The sequence below is a fragment of the Echinops telfairi genome, unplaced genomic scaffold, assembly GCF_000313985.2.
Source record: "Echinops telfairi isolate 266 unplaced genomic scaffold, ASM31398v2 ScPeMD7_7;HRSCAF=31, whole genome shotgun sequence".
Classification (NCBI taxonomy): Eukaryota; Metazoa; Chordata; class Mammalia; order Afrosoricida; family Tenrecidae; genus Echinops; species Echinops telfairi.
Genome location: NW_022103904.1, coordinates 4,618,479 through 4,635,808, shown reverse-complemented (window position 1 = coordinate 4,635,808; position 17,330 = coordinate 4,618,479). Strand labels below are relative to the sequence as shown.

The following is a 17,330-nucleotide window of genomic DNA, read 5'->3' as shown; positions in this document are numbered from 1 at the left end:
CCTTGTCCCTAGGTTGGCCAACCCTCATCCCTTCCCCTACCTCCCACACTCCCATGTCCCTCCAGGGCCATTGGTCCCTTTATTTTCTTCTCACATTTTTTTGTCCAGCCTCTCTTATCTAGGTGGACGTGCAGATATATTAATGTGTGAATAAAATTGGGGATGGCTTTGACAGCACAGTGCCAAAGTGTCACATAAGAACATGGCGACGACAGCAGCAGCAACGACAAGCTAACAAACAAAAAAGCCACTGACATACAAAATTTAAAAGAAGAGAAAAAAGGGATAAAACAAAACAAATAGACTGAAGGAAAAAAAAAAAGCCTGTTAGTATTTCAAGGTCTGTTTGTTGACCTTTTGGAGCATTTTCCGATGAGTCTAATAGGGTGCCATGCCCTGGCCCCAGAGTCCATCGTTTGTCTTCCCTCGGGACCTCCTTGCTCTGCTTCCCTGCCGCTCCATTGCACGCCCCCAGTGTTTTGCCTCGGTCAGTGTTTTGCCTCGGGTCAGCTCAGTCACTCCATTGCACGCCCCCAGTGTTTTGCCTCAGTCAGTGTTTTGCCTGGGGTCAGCTCAGTTGCCCATCCCACACTGTGTCTCCGGTGCTGTCCCGTGCAGGTCCATGGGTCAGTGCAGGATGTCGCATCTCACCATGGGGGCAGCTATCTGGTCCTCTCTGTACACTGGGCCCTCCGAGCTGGGCCATCATCCTCTGAGCTGGACTATTGTCCTCTGAGCTTGGTGGGCCCAGTTGTGCTCTGCTCCTTTCCTCTTCCTTCCTTTGCTTCAGCTTCCTTCTGGGTGTGGTGTGGTAGGTCAGTTCCTTTCTCACACCAGACGATCTATTTCCATTTTCTATGGTGCTCCCTTCCATGGTGGGGGTCGGGCTAATTCTGGTTAAGGCTGGCGTATGGTGCAGTCTCTTTGTGGATTCCTCCGCGTGTTACATTGCTCTTCTGGAGTCCCCTGAGGTAAGTACAATCAGCACATCAGGAAGAGAAGAATAAACACCTATCTTGCAATAAATGGATGGAAGCATAGACAGTTGGAGGGAGGGCAGGCCACACCTAGGCAGGTACATGAGAGTCAAAAAAATTTTTTTATAGAATATTCCAAATGAAATTATGACTCAACATTCATTTTAGTTGTTGGAGAAACTTTTAGGAACTATATATTTTTGAAGAGATTATAACATTGTTTCTGAAAGATGGCAGAAGTAATTTATCTACTCTAAATGATGAACTATTAACAAAACAGAAGTTCTCAAAAAAATTGTTTAAAAGCAATTTTAGCTTTACGATAAAAATGTAAAATCACAGTAATAATTTTGTAGTTCTCATCTATCTTAATATTAAATTGAATGAAATGAATAATTTTGGCTAAAATAAGAGATGAACTAATATTTGGGTAAAGTTTCCTGCATAGAGCCTTTAAAACTTCCATAAAATAAATTAGAATAGTAAGTCCCAAAGTGGCCTTTCCAGAAGTGCTGGAAAAATGACACAGTATTACAGACATTTTAAGGATTCATGGTTCCTTAGTTTTCCAACAAACTAAATACAGTATTTATGAGGAGAATCAATACCATCTGATACTTGGGGATGCAGCAAGCTTTTACGGTCTGTTCTTTTACCAACAATAACCTCGGAAAGAAGTACAGTGCTATTTGTTTTTAGTTAGTATTTTGTCATAGTTTTATATTCAGATATTGTTGAGTGTCATTGTGGAAGAGAAATTATAACCATTTAAATCTTCTATTTCTGCTTAGAATGCCTCTCCCAAGCCCCCCACTTGGAGGAAACATGCCTGTTTGGTTTAAATATTCAGACTAATTTCCCCCCAGAATTAGCCCTTCCCGACTCCCTCCCTGTGCTGAAGCCTCCTGCTTCTACCAGGCTTTGCTGTCTGCCCTGGATGACTAATCGTCATGGCACCTGGTGCACTCAGGCAGGCCTGTGCAGCAGAATCGTCATACCTAGTTATGGCTGCACACCTGATGTTTTATTAACCAGTATTGATTTTTTACCCGGGGGACTTTTTTCTTCCTGAAAAAAGGCAACCTTGCAGGAGTGAAAGACATTGCAGGGGATGAATTTCTAATGAACCCCTTCTTTCCCTTTTTTTTTGCGACTCTTCTTTAATGTGGCTACATATTTTAAGGACCTGCACTGAAATTTCATTTTAAGCAATTCCATTTTGGTAAATCCTTTTAAATCTTGGCTTTCTGTAAGGTTATTTTTTAAAGATTGTGCTGCTTGACTGAAACGCTTAGCAGTGTCTGTAAATTCGAGCATTTCATTAGAGGTTGCAATGAAGCATGCTCATATGCAGTGAAGTACAGAGAATTTGGGACTGTTTGAGTAATGTTCCAACTTCAAATTTCAAAAAAAAGAAAAGAAAGAAAAAGACGAAAACTCTCATGTGACATTGCAGGCAGTCCTAAAGTTTCTTCTGGGGATTGGGTTAGGGTCAATGCAGAGAATTAAAGAAACAATGGGAGTTATGAACCGATTGCATAGCATGGAATGGATATATAGCTCAGCAGTTATTTTGTGACAGGAGATAAAGTATTTTTGCATTAGCATGAGGGGACTTCGAAAAGAAAATGAAATTGCTGAGAATGGAATTTTGTCTGAGGACCTTTTTCATGCCCTTCTTGTATGTAAACATTTGTACACAACCATCTACATTAAATACATCTCAAGTTTATCTTTTCTCATTATGCCTTGGGTTTCCCATCCCATAAAATAATGTTGTTGTCAGTGTGCATCATTGTATTAACGACCACACCGATTCATATATTTGCCATAAGTTAGGGGGGATTTCTTAATCATTCCCTTCTGTCTTGGAGTTCAGCTGTAGGTTGGTGGGGCTTTCCCAGCTGCCTTTTGAATTTACTGCCTGAGTCCATATGGCATTGCATCAGACTACATCCTCACCATTAGCTGTCAGTGGATGAGGGGCCTCATGAGTCATTTTGACAGCCAGCTTACACTATCACGATGAAATAGACTACTGGCCCTGTTCTCTTATTCCAATGAAGGAGGAAACAAGTCTTCTCCAAGGAATGGGCATCTTCTGAGCTGGTACTAACCATTCACACAATCGGCATCTCAACTTTGAAACTGGTTTTATTATTAATTATTATTAATGCTATCCTCATTTTCTGGTTCCTCTGTGTTTCTTACAGTTTTTGGCACTGGGTACACATTACGGCAAAGTTTACTTACTTGATGTCCAGGGGAACATCACTCAGAAGTTTGATGTGGTAAGTATCCAATTTGAAATAAAGTATGAGCTAGAGTTTAGGGTAAAAATTGGTGCTTTTGTGTATTTGTTTTATCAATGTGTTTTAGTAACATAAAGAAAGGGTCTTTATCAATTAAATCGAGGTGCCTAAAAGTAGAGAAGGATCCTTGTTTGGGCAGTGGGTTAAGTATTGTGCTGCTCACTGATAGGTTAGTGGTTCAAATCCACCAGCCTCTGTAGGAGAAAGATGAGGCTAAGCAGCAGTTCATCTTTGTCCTATGAGGTTTCTCTAAGTCAGAACGCAACAGAGTCAATGGAAGTGGGTTCAGCATCAAAAGATGCAGTGGTTAAGTCTTTGGCTTTAATTGAAGGTTAGCAATTTGAACACACCAACTACTCTGTGGGTGAAAGTTGGTCATCTGCTCCTGTACAGGTTTTAGCTTTGGGAGAGAAGAGCTGGAGGATGATGTGAGTGGATAATCCCATTTGCTTCTCCAGCCACATGCCCACCACACAGTGTGTAAGATCAAGCACAGATAGACACTGCAGAACTCCACTTGGCTCCGGAGGTGTTGAATGAGCCCAGAACCTGGGATGGCATAGAACGTGGGAGAACCTATCTGCCAACATTATGAGAACTTGTTCAACACAGAAATATAGGAACAGGGCTGGGAAACACCTCAAACAAGGACCAAAGTAAATGAAGCTGCAGCTTGATTTTTTTTTTTTAAGTGAAAATGGGCCATTTTAATTAAGGGTCTATGTATTTGAGAGATGGGGAAAGGAGTCCGTGGTGCTGAAAGAAAGTGTTGTTGAGTTGTGCTGAGGCCTAGTACGGATAAAGACTAGGACAGGGAGGAACTGCAGTGGCAGCAGAGCCAGGGATTGCTTTGGATAGAGAGCCACAGCGAGAAAAATGGCTGTCTCCCTGCCCACAGCAGGATGTTTTGAGAAAGCCTGTGAAGGAAAACCATAGATGGCTCTCACCTTCACTAGAGGGAAGGCGAGCCCACTGTTTATATCAGAGACTAGCTAAAATCCCCCCATTTGCTCATTCATATTGTATTCCAGAGTTCAAGCATCCAGAATTCTAGAAAAACAAAGCCAAGGATGAGTGCCCTCCAGTGGTTCACTACTATTGTTTGATTTGGACTCACAGAGGCCCTGCTGGGCGGACCAGAGCTGCGGGATCTGCCCTGTGGGGTCTGGGACTGTGAGTGCTTGCAGAGCAGGCTGCCGCATCATTCTTCCAGGGAGCAGCTGGGAGTGCACCCTGGCCGTCATGATTGGCAGCCAGGCACTTAGACCGTGAGCTACCAAGATGTCCCATCCGAAAAATTTCCCGCAAAAACCAGCATATAAAATTTAAAGTTTAAAAAAGGTAACACAATGGCTCACATTTCACAAAAAATAGTAAAACACACACTACCACAAGGAGAAGGATCAATTAAAAGGACAACTTGAAGAAGAGGAAATTTCTTTTGTGGTAACCAGTTTAATGCAAATAACTGATAATTTTCTGACTATGGTGCTCAATATATTTTAAAAAAGCAAAAACATACATAAAACAAATTACTATGTTTCAGGGAACAAAGGAAGAACAAAATGCCAAACTCACTGCCCTGCAAGTTAATTGGGAAAAAATGTGAATACAGCAAGCCTGAGGCATCCATTTGCTTTCTACAAGAAACAAACTTTAGACATAAGCAGACTGAAAATAAGAAGGTGGAAAGCAATGTTCCCTGAAACTAGTAAACAAAAAAGAGCAGGGGTAGTCATAGTGATATCAGATAAAGTCGTTGTAAGTTAACACTATCAAGAGGTAAAGAAGACAATTCAGCAAGAAGACCGTACAGTTATAAATATAAGCTTGTACCTAATAACAATGAACCAAAATACATGGTACTAATCCTTACTAATGTGGAAAGAGAAATAGACAGTTCCAGAGTAGTAGTAGGGGCCTCTCACACACCACTTTGACTATGAAAAGGTTATCTAAACATAAATCAAACTATAAGCCTGCTGAATCTAATGGACAAATGTAGAATACTCCTCACCAAATACATCTGACTAAATACACATTCTTCTCTAGTATACGTGAATAATTCTTCTCTAGTATACATGACTAATCTTCCAAAATACACTGTATGCTAGGACACAAAACAAGCCTCAACAAATTAAAAAAGATGGAAGTCACATAGACCTTCCTCTCTGACAATAACAGTATGAAAGTAGAAGTCAATAACAAGAAAACTAACGAATACACTACTAGATACACTACTGGGTCATAGTATGAATCAAAAGTGAAATAAAATATGAAATCCAGAGTGAGTAGTATATCCATAGAGACAGTAACTGGGTTAATAGTTTTTTAGGGTTATGGCAGGGAACGTTGGAGAATAATGGGGAACTAGTAATCATGGATATAAGGATAGATAAAATGTTGTAAAATTTATTGTGGTAATAATTGTACAACTCCTTTTAATATATTTAAACCATAGAATGGTATGGTATGTGAGTTATATGCCAATGCAATTTTAAAAATGAAGTAAAAAGGTTCCTAGAGTCAAACAGAAATGAGAACACAACATATCAAAACTTTTGGGATGTAGCAAAAGCAGTACTCAGAGGGCAATTGATAGCAATAAAGGCAAACATTTAAAATGAAGGTTTAACTTAAACTTAAACTCAGAACTTGAACAAATAGAGAAGGAAGAGCAAAAGAAGTCCCCCTCAGAAAGAAAAAAAAAGGCAGATATGAAAGTCAAGGCAGATATTAAAAAACCAGGAAGAATTGACCAAAGAATTGAGTCAGAAGTAGACCCTGAACTGACCCTTCAAATTGATGAAGCACTGGCTAGATAGACAAGACATTCTAACCATGAGAATTACATGACAAATTAAGAACCAAAACTGATGACCTTATAGCCAATTCAACAGATAAAGATCATAACTGATTACTATAAAAAATAGTACTCTTAATAAATTTGAAATTTTAGGTGAAATGGACACCTATCTAGAAACACATTAACTATCCCAATTGACACAGAGATAGAACATTTTAACAGACTCCTTACAGAAAAAGAGATTGAAGATGTCATTTACTAAACAGCTAATAAATAATAAAAAAACTCAGGACAAGATGGCTATACCGTGGAATTTTACCAAATATCCAGAGACTTGACACTAACTGTAATCCCTGTCTTCAAAAATGAACTAGATTGAAGAACATGTCAAACTTTTAAAAATTAAATTACCATGACCCTGATACCAATTAGGCAGACATACAAAAATAATTAGAGACAATAGTCTTTATTAGCATAGATCCCAAAATTCCAACAAAATGCTGGCCAAGAGACATCATCAACATCAAAAACCATCTACATAATCAAGTAGGGTTAACACCAGGATTGTAAGAGTGGTTTATCATTAAAAAACCAATTAATATAATCCACCACATAAGTAAAATAAAGTAAAAGAACCATATGATTACATCAATTGAGGGCCAGCAGTCAACATTATATCTAATGGAGAAAGCCATCCCTTTGAGAACAGGAGTGAGGCAAAAATAATTATTTTTACCACCCATATTCAACATTGTACTGGACACCCTAGCCAGAGCCATAAGTCAAAGTGAAATAAACAATATCCATATTGGTAAGGAAGACGTAAAACTATCTATTTGCAAATAGCAATACCCTGTTGCATAGAAGACCCAAAAGATCCCACAAAAATATTGCTGGAAGTAGAAGAATTTAGCAACATTGTAAGGTCCAAGATCAACACTCAAAAACTACTTGGTTCCTCTACACTTGCAAAAGCTGCAACGAAAAAGAAATCAAGAAAACAGTACAATTTACAATAGCTCCAAACCAATAACGTATCTAGCCACTAACCAAACCGGGTACATAAAAGACATATGCAATGAAAATTACACAACATTATTACTACAAAATGAGATCTGCAAAAATGGAAGACACCAAATGCTTTTGGATTGGAAAATGTATTATAGTGAAAATGTCAGTTCTACCTAAAGTGATCTACAGAAAACCCAACACAAATCCCCAAAACATTATTTACTGAAGTGGAAAAACTAATTACAATTCATATGGAAAGGAAAGAAACCCCGAATACTCAAAGCAATTTTGAAGACCAAAGATAAAGCAGGAGTCCTTACTTCCTGATATGAAAACACCCTGCTTCCACTGTAATCAAAACACCTCAGTTCAGCAATAGACATATAGATCACTGGAATATAATTTAGAACTCACAATTAAACCCGGCCATGTGTGGACAATTGACTTTTGACCAGGGATTAAAGTCCATTTAGTGGGAGAGAAACAGTCTCAATAAATGGTTCTGGCAAAACTGGATGTCCACTTGCAGGTAAATTACCCATATCTCACAAATACCCCCAAACTAATGTACAGTAGGTTAAATACCTAATTATTAAAATTAAAACCACAAAATTCTTGAAAGAAAACAGCAGGGGAAAATATGAGACTTAATCTTTTATAAAAATCAGGATAACAAACATTACAAATGCATGAGTAGAAGACAACTTAAGAGAGATGGGACCTCATTCAAATGAAAAGCTTGCTTACCAAAAGACTTTATTATTTAAGATAAATAAACAACCAAACAAGTGCTGTACACTCATGCTTGACCACCTCTGGCTACATGGTAGAGGAAGATGATTCTTTTGAGGCTGAGGTTAAACATGCCTCCACACTCCCGCTTCCTTTCCTGTGTACTAACACCAACAATCTCACGGACAGAACTCTACTGGGTTCTGGAATCTATATCAGTGGCCACACAGAACTCACAGATGATACTCACAATTGTATTTTTTCCCCATGAAGTTAGTAAGTTATCACAAGTCAGAAAACATTACGGGCACAGTCCTTTTGTCCACGGCAGCACTGCTTCTGTGTCATGCCAGCAGGCGTGTTTCTTTCTGGTCCTCCATCTCTCTCTGGTGCTCAGCCTCTCAGCCATGTGGCCCCTTGGCCCCTGCCCTGCTTGAGTAAGGATTATAAAGCTCCTTTAGCACCAATAGATGCTCAAAGAGCAACCTACTCTGCAGACTCGCCTCCTGCCCTAAGCCATTCAGCTTTACTTATTCACTGGGCCATGAAGCCTGCCACTATCTCATGGTTCCACTCCTAGCTATATACCTTAATCCACACCAAATCCAGTGCAGTATATGAGTCCACCCAATCAGGAAGGTGTAGGATAAGATTGCAAATCTTTTGGAAGCAGGCTACCACGTTTTTGTTTTTTTTTGTGTGTGTGTGGCTTTGAAACGCTGATCTTTTTGCTGGCACCCGAGAGCTGTAACACCGGAACTTCTTGTGCTTTCTAATTCATGGTTTATCCCAGCCCATAGTGACCCTATCCGGCAGAGCAGAACTGCTCCTTTAGGTTTCTGAGTCTTTAAATCTCTGGGATCAAACAGTCTCATCTTTCTCCTATGGGTGTAAACTCCTATCTTTGTGGTTAGCACCCCAACATTTAGTCTACTGTGCCACCAAGGCGCCCTTTTTATGGACCCTAACCACCCACCCACTGAGAGCAACCCTATGTAGGACAGAGTAGAACTGCTCCTTAGGGTTTCAGAGAAATCTTTATGGGAGCGGACAAACTCATCATTCTCTTGAGGAGTGACTGGTAGATTAAACTATTTACTGTGGGATCAGCAGCTTAGTGCATAACCCACAGCGCCACTAGGGTAAAATGACAGGAACAGACAGATAGATACCCATCTGTATTTATTGTTTCTTTATTCACTATAGCCAATAAATGGAAACAATAATGCTAATCAACAAATGTATGCAAAGATAAATTATAGTTCATATATACAATGGAATACTATGCAATAAAGATTAATGGTAAGTCCAGGAAACCATGGATGGACCTGGAGGTCATAATGCTAGGTGAAATAAGTCAAGCATACAAGCTGAAGGACAATTATTGTATGATCCCTCTATCATAAGAGACAATATAGAAAGATGAAATATGTAGAGAAATGAGTATTCATTAGTGGTTACCAGGGAGACGATGGGTGGGCAGAGGGTAGAAACAGCTAATTGTGTTTCCAATTATGTACCTTTGAGAGTGGTTTGGAGAGGAAGATGTTTTGGTGCTATTTTTATTTGTTTGTGCTACCCAAGACGGTGTTAGCCTGCTTGGGAAAGGCTTCTTGATGATCATCTCCATGCTATGTATATGATCCCCCAGGGGACACATTTCAGATGAGCTTTCTCTTTTGAAAGGAAAGTTAATCTTCAGCTTCTCATTTTGGATGAGTTTTCCCCCTTATTATATTATTTTCCTGTTACTAGTGATGTGATTGCTTTGTGGAACTCTGTATGATTCCTCTTAATAAGAGATTTTTCATCTCTAGAATCAGGTATGCATCATTTGAATTGTGAGTTATCTTTGTATGCAATGCTTTCTGTATTTATTCAAGAACTTTTCTTTAGAAACATAGAAACAAACATGTTTTTCAAGTAATGAGTAAACATCTCCTGAGCTTAGTTTTACTTCTATGTGAAAATAATTTTAGCAATTTAAACTTGATCAAATAATAATGCCTTATATTTGCATAATACTTTCTATACACAAAACAATACCTGTTCAACCCATCCATTTTATTTACAGTTTTTTTTATAGTAGTGAAAGCATGAAGCATTGGTTCCTAAGCCTCACTAATCAATAAAGTTTTGTTTCACAGGGACTGGGGCATCAATGAGTGTTTATTTAAAAAGGTTTCCCAGCTGGTTTAGAGACTCGAGGTGGGGTGATCTTGGAGAGAGAATTTTACCTTTACTTTAAATGTATGCGGTGCAGAAAGGAAATAACTAAACAAATCACTCTGCGTGTTGAGGAAAGCTATTTGTTTTGCCATCAATATTTCAGTAGAAGCACTGTTTGGCTGAATGTATTGAGGCTAAGGGTGTACCCACCTAATGATCTAGCAGTTCTACTCCTGGGTAAATATTCAAGAAAAATGAATGCACATGTCTGCCAAAAAACATGTAGAAGAATTTTAGTAGCTGCTTAGTTCATAATGGGCCTGCAATACATTGAATTATGTACCCCCCTCCCCCCGCTAAATATGTAAACATCTTCATCTTTGGTACCTGTAAACATGACCTTGTTTGGAAAAGGTTTTTAAAGGTTTAAGCAGCTAAATGAACATGAGGTTGCACTGGAAGAAGGTGGGTCTTAATCTATTCTCAGTGATGATGCAACTACAAACCAAAGAACACCTGGTACAGATGGCAGCTGAGCAAGATAAGAAAGGGTCTTCTCCCTAGAGACTTCCAAGTAACTTTGGCCCGCCTGACTGATTGATTTGGATTTCTAACCTCTAGAGCTGTGAGACAGTAAATTTTACCCTTATAAGTTACCAAGTTTGTGGTATTTTACTATTGCAGCCCTAGGAAATTATTACAAACCTCAAAATAGACATAGCCTGTACCCATCCATAACACAGTGGAGAAATGCATAGTGGTTGGTTTGTCATTCAAAAGAACAAACTTCTGATACACCTGGCCACATGGATAAGTTTCACAGACTCAATGTTCAGTTAAAGATGCCAGACACAAAAGTTTGTTTGCTGCAATCCCATTTATATTATGGTCAATAAAAAGTAAAACTAAACTATGGTAATAGAGGTCAAATAATGGTTAGACCTGGGAGAGTGGGAGAGGGAAGAGCAGAATATTCTGGAGAACTGATAATTTGTTTTCTCTTGAGCACTTTCTAGGTCTGTCCATATGTAAAAATTCATAGATGTGCGTTTAAGATTTGTGCACTTTTGTGTACATTCTACCTCAATAACACACATGTGAGTGTGCACAAACACCTATATATCTCTTATATCTTTCTGGCCTTAAGCAGAGATCAAACTATCCTTGTCTGTTAAAGCAACCCTTCCTACTACTCCTTTCGAAGTACCTGAAATTGCCTAGCTTAGAATTCTATTCAGGGTTCTTTGTGTTAAATGAATCATGCCAGTAGAATTATTGCTACTGCTATGTATTCTTCTGTAATTACATAAAAGTGTTGCTATAAAGGATTCTCTGTTACACAATAAACTGTCATGGTTATTTTGTTGATAAAAAATGAAAACTATTGAGGTGATATGTTTTTTTTTATGTTGATACTTAGATTTTAGTACATTTGAAAGAATAGTGAGCAAATATGTTAATTGGAATGCATTTCCAGATCTAGCTGTCCATTAATTCAGACTTAACTGATACAGTTAAATTTTGATTAAATCACAGATCAAAATTAAATGTGTCCATCTTTTCATATTAAAGTACCTAGTTGGCCTTCTTTAATAAAGTTGTCCCTTACGTCCTCCTGTTTCAAGACTGCCACAGATGCTGCAGCTCACAGATTTTCAAGTCCCTTAGATGTAATTGTGCAGTATCTGTATATAGCCTATACACAACCTCCGATATACTTCCAGCGATCTCTAGATTATTTGTAATACTTAATACAATATGAATGCGATGTCAGTAGCATCTTATGTTCCCTTTCGGTCTGAACAATTGCTTTGGCCATCCAGTTCTCCTTCCCACTAAGATTTTGATTCACTGGTGATTGGTTCCACATGCAGGTCCAGAGGGCCTGCTGCATAGATCAGGCCACATTCTCTTGAATAATTATACAACTTAAGGCTTTCAAAACTTCAGAACAATCTCAAATGCTTCTTCCATTAAGTTTCATCTCTCCCGTGAAGTCCTTCTCTTGGATTGTTGTTCTGAGGGGCCGCCGGGGCTCCCCTGAACTCTTGTATTACTGGTATTTCTTTTGCAGTATGGTACGTCATCATGCAAGCCATACTTCAAATTTGTATTTGAGGTTTTGGAGTTCAGAGACTGTGCTCTTGCACCTTTCTTAGTTGCTATGGGGAATTTGTAAATTCATCAAAGTTTAGAAACTGAAGAAACTTTGGATCCTTCTAGGCATACAAGGTGCCAAGTCAGGACGTCTGAGGGAATTTGGACTTGAGCATTATAGTTATAGATTCCCTGCCCTCTTACTCCTCTCATATACTCTTGGATTCATTTTAGGCCTCCCTCACATGTGGACGGCATGGTGGTTATGTATTGGGCTTAGATCCACAAGGTTAGTAGTTGGAAACCACCAGCCGCTCCAAGGGATACAGACTGGGCTCTCCACTACCATAAACAGTTCCAGTCTCAGAAACTCACAGGGGCACTTCTGTCCTGCCCCATAGGGTTGCTATGAGTTAGCATCACCTTGATGCTTATTTTTCTCACATCAGCTAAAGAGAGGTTTCTGTGGCTGGTTTCTGACCTGTGCATGACATGGCTGTACTTCTCTCTGGACTTTGGGATTTGTCCACTTTTTAGCCTACATTTCTAGACTGTTGTGGCTTCCTTTGGCTTAGAGGAATTCATCTCTAGTGTAAATTAGCTCCTCTTTTCTCTTTCCTTTATATAGACATAAATGTTTGTAGGCTCAGCCATCTTCTTTTCCATATTTCTAAAAAGAAAATGCTTATCTTTCCGGTTTTTGCTCCTTTTGCTAATAGTATCCTGAATATATAAGCTGCACTATGTAGTTTTTAAGCAGCATTTTAATACAGTCTCCTCTTTTAGCTCTTACTTGATTTCATCCTGTCCTTTCTTGTGCTGGCCTTCATACCTTCACCATCCAGTCCTTGTGTTGAGATTATTTGCTGCTATGTCGTTCTCCCATTCATATGACGGCACTTTCTATGTGTTGTCTGTCTCGGTACTCTCAGTGCTCCACCTGAAAGCATGCCAGCTTTGTGTGAGAAACCTATAGAAGTTGAGTTTTACATTTAAACCTGTAGAACTAAGAATTTTAAATCTGCTAAATTCCACATATCTGGTTTATTCTTTCCGTTCTCACATCCAGATTGTTAAATCATATGGGTATTTTTTCAAAATCATTTTACTGGGGGCTTGTACAACTCTTATCACAGTCCATAAGTGTTCATTCTTTTCTAGACATTTACTTTCTATTGAACCCTTGGTATCAGCTCCCCCCTACCCCATAACCCCGATAGATTGTTCATTATTATTTTCATCTCTCACACCGACTGCTGTCTCCCTTCCCCCATGTTTTCTACTGTTCTTCCCACTGGAGAGGGGGTGTATGGTTATGTGTTGATCATTGCGATTGGTTCCCTCTTTCTCCCTTCCTCTCCCCCTCTTCCCTCTACCCTTCTGGCATCACTATTCCCACTCCTGTTCCTGGAGTCTGTGTGTTGTGAGCTCCCATCCCTTTCTATACCTGTGTACATGTTCCTGTCTAGTCTGAACTGGGAGGCAGTACTGGGGTCATGGTAGTGGGGGGTGAGGAAGCCTCAAGGAACCAGAGGAATATAGTGTTTCATTGATGCTTTACTGCACCCTGGTGACTCATCAATTATATGGGTATTATGTGGAATTATTACATACATAATACGAATACGTATGGATATGAGAATCTCCTTTGGGAGTTGTGATATTTGGGTGTATTGTGCCTACTACACCTCCATAGGAACTTATGGGCGAAGTTTCATCAGGTCACAGCTTGATTGGGAAACCGAGATGTATACTTTGCGCTGCCTACATCCCATCTCTCTCCTTTCTTGGTGATCAGGCAAGCATGCTGCTGCTTGAGGTAGTTTTTGCTGAGATAGTCAACCATGTGCTGCACTACCTGTGGACGGAGCCATCCCGTAGCTCCTGTTGCAAGCGCTTGAGGCTCCTTTGAGACCTGCTTCACTGCAATGCTGGTGTGTATATCACTTGAGCTCAAAACTGGTGGATCGTGTAGCCATGCATACATCACTTGAGTGCATACGTTGCTTGAGTTTGAGATCCCATGGGGCCTGCTTCGCTAAGCTCCCTGCACTACTGACTGTTGCTGCCCTACCCTGCTATCTGCTGCCTGCCTACTGACTCTGCTTGGCTTGCCTGAGGGCAGACTCCGCTTTCTGCTTCCTTGACTTTGGACAGGCAGCTGGCATGAGTTGTAGGGCCTTCAGTTTATTAACTGTTCCCCCAAATGAGTTGAAGTGAGCCCTCTGTACTACTGTGTGGATTGATTAGCCATTACATTATTTCTCACTGTATATACCTATCCTTTAATATATATAAATAATCATAAGTGTCCTGGTGTTGTTTCTCTAGAGAACCCTGCCTAACACAAGAGGTAACACAGACAACCTGCCTTGTATGTTTTCTCTGAGCAGCCCAACTATTTTGAGCTCATTTATACTGTGGTAATTTATAGGGGATCAAGAAATGTAGGCAGTCTATCAGTAAACAAAGAAACCTTGCGTCAATGTGGTTTCCTTTTTTGTGTGAAGCAAATTCCATCTGTAGTCCTCACTTCTAGATGTAGCATCATTAATTGGGAAGCATGGCATGTATCTTTTCATATTATCAGTGTGTGGTGCATTGTTGGCTCAAATGTGCCAGTGCCTGTAATATCTGTCTAAGACTGATTGACAGGTCCCAAAATCTTGAGTGGTTAAAGAACATCTCTTGGGTATTGGAACTCGGTATTTTAAGTGATAAGAAATGTATCAAATGAATTGAGAACTACTTAAATGAAAACCATTCTAACTTTTGATAAATGATGTCAGGGAAAGTCATATTTCCAATTTTCTGCATTTTTTTCATAAACTGAAAGTTTATGAATTATGTATTTATAGGTAGTTTGATAACATTTATGGTGTTCATGCAAGTGGTGGGTAAGAAAGCATACTCAAATTTCAGGATCTTCTCACATTGAGAGTAAAGTATGATTCTTTACAAAATGTTGTAATACTTGACTGTGTAGTGGTAATTACATTTGAGCAATATTTAGATATTTAAAATTTAAAATATTTCTTCACTGAATGAACACACTGTTATCACACTTATTCTGCATTCAGAGTACAGGTTACTTGAATTCTTTGGAACATGACTCCGACCTGGATAGTAGACAGGGGTAATATAGGCAGAAGACCCGTGGCCATCACTGCTGAGTAGAAGGCCCTCAGTTCTGGTGGCGCTTTGTTCATACGTCAGTGTTTCTCAAAACTAAGTAATTAAAAAGTCTTATCAACAATGGATGCTGAAATCATATCATTGAGAATGACGGACAGTGCGGAGTGGGGACCCAAAGCCCATCTGTAGACAACTGGACATCCCCTTATGGAAGGGTCGCTGGGAGGAGACAAGCCAGTCAGGGTGCAGTGTAGCAATGATGAAACATACAACTTTCCTCTAGTTATTAAATGCTTCCTCCCCCCAGTATCATGATCCCAATTCTATCATACAAATCTGGCTAGACCAGAGCATGTACACTGGTACAGATAGGAACTGGAAACACAGGGGATCCAGGATAGATGATCCCTTCAGGACCAGTGGTGAGATTGGTGATACTGGGAGGGTGGAAGGAAGGTGGGGTAGAAAGGGGGAACCGATTACAAGGATCTACATATAACCCCCTCCCTGGGGGATGGACAGCAGAAAGTGGATGAAGGGAGACGTCAGACTTTGTAAGACATGACCTAATAATAATAATTTATAAATTATCAAGGGTTCATGAGGGAGAGGGGAGTGGGGAGGGAGGGAGAAAATGAGCTGATACCAAGGGCTCAAGTAGAAAGCAAATGGTTTGAGAATGATGATGGCAACAAATGTACAAATGTGCTTGACACAATGGATATATGTATGGATTTTGATAAGAATTGTACGAGCCCCCAATTAAATGATTTTTTAAAAAAGAATGGATGCTGAGAGGAGAAGGGATGAGCTTTGCAGGTAGAAGATGGGGAACCCATTGGAAGAGAAATTTAAGGTAAATTGTGAAGGGTTAACATTTTTCAGGTTGCTAAAGTGAGACTGGACAGAGTGATTCTTCCTGTGGAACAAACAAAAATGTCACAAAGAGTCAAGGAACATTTATCACAGGCTTATTTACATATATTTTATATTTTTTCCTCTAGTGAATTGAGAATAGAGTAATAGAGAGAAAAGGATGAATGGTAAGCATGTGTTAGAATTAAAGATTCCTTTGGCAGATTTTAAAAAGCCCTGTTGGCATAGTGGTTATGCATTGAGCTGCTAACTGCAGGGTCAGCAGTTCAAAACCACCAGCCACTATTTGAGAGAAAGACTGGGCTTTCTAATCCTGTAAAACTACAGTCTTAGAAACCCACAGGGCAGTTCGACACTGCTCTATTGGGTCGCTATGAGCTGGCAGTGACTTGGTGGCATGAATGCCAATATATACAATTGAGTAACAAATACTTTATACTTTGAGTTTTTGTTAATCCAATTTTTTAATATCAGAATAATTTTATATACTTGTTTCTTAAATGAGCTCTGGTTTTCTGTTTTATTAACCTTTTGTGGAACCTATTACTGTAGGTGTAATTCCAAGTATGTTTCATTAAAATCCTGGTAATTAGGGTAGATGGTTACTTATAAGATATTTTATTTCTTGGTTCTTTCTGGTTCTTAGCCATTGGTCCCTGGGCCTTTTCCTCCATGGACCAGGAAGCCAGCCCACCTGTCCACTCTGCCCCATAGTTTTATAGCCTTAGGCCAGATAAGGGGAAGGTACCCCAGGGTCTCAGAGCTACTTCTCTGAGTCTCTGTGCCAGTCTGATTCATCTGGTCCTGGCAGCCTCTGCCACTTCAGAGAGTATTCCTCCAAGGTCCTCCAGGTTTCCCTCTTCTCTGATGTTGCTTCCAAAGATGGATGATAGCCTTATAGTTGGGGGGGTGGGGGGCGCTGTTAACAAAAACCGACCAATTCCCCTCTATTATTGTTGTACACACTTTATTTGCATGTTCCACCCAATCACTTGGGAGTTACAGAGACTTGGGTAGAAGAGCCATATTAAAATACTTTATTCCACCACAGAGACAACTACAAAACATGTAGTATTTGCATAAAAAGTATATCGGAAAGTATCCTTCTTGATTTTCTTCTGAAAGTGCTAAGTGTTGCTTTTTGTATTTTTTCCCATTTCTTTTTTTTAATTGTTTTATTAGGGGCTCATACAACTCTTATCACAATCCATACAT

General features: G+C 39.6%; 1 protein-coding gene across 2 annotated transcripts in view; it reads left to right on the top strand.

Moving 5' to 3' along the window:
- Nucleotides 1-17,330, top strand: part of VPS41 (VPS41 subunit of HOPS complex) — a 221,919-nt gene that overhangs the window by 54,167 nt on the left and 150,422 nt on the right. For both annotated transcript variants that reach the window (XM_045286362.1, XM_004708026.2), the window contains one exon: nucleotides 3,191-3,268. In XM_045286362.1, coding sequence (XP_045142297.1) covers nucleotides 3,191-3,268 — 78 coding nt within the window. The remainder of the gene's footprint in view (nucleotides 1-3,190; nucleotides 3,269-17,330) is intronic.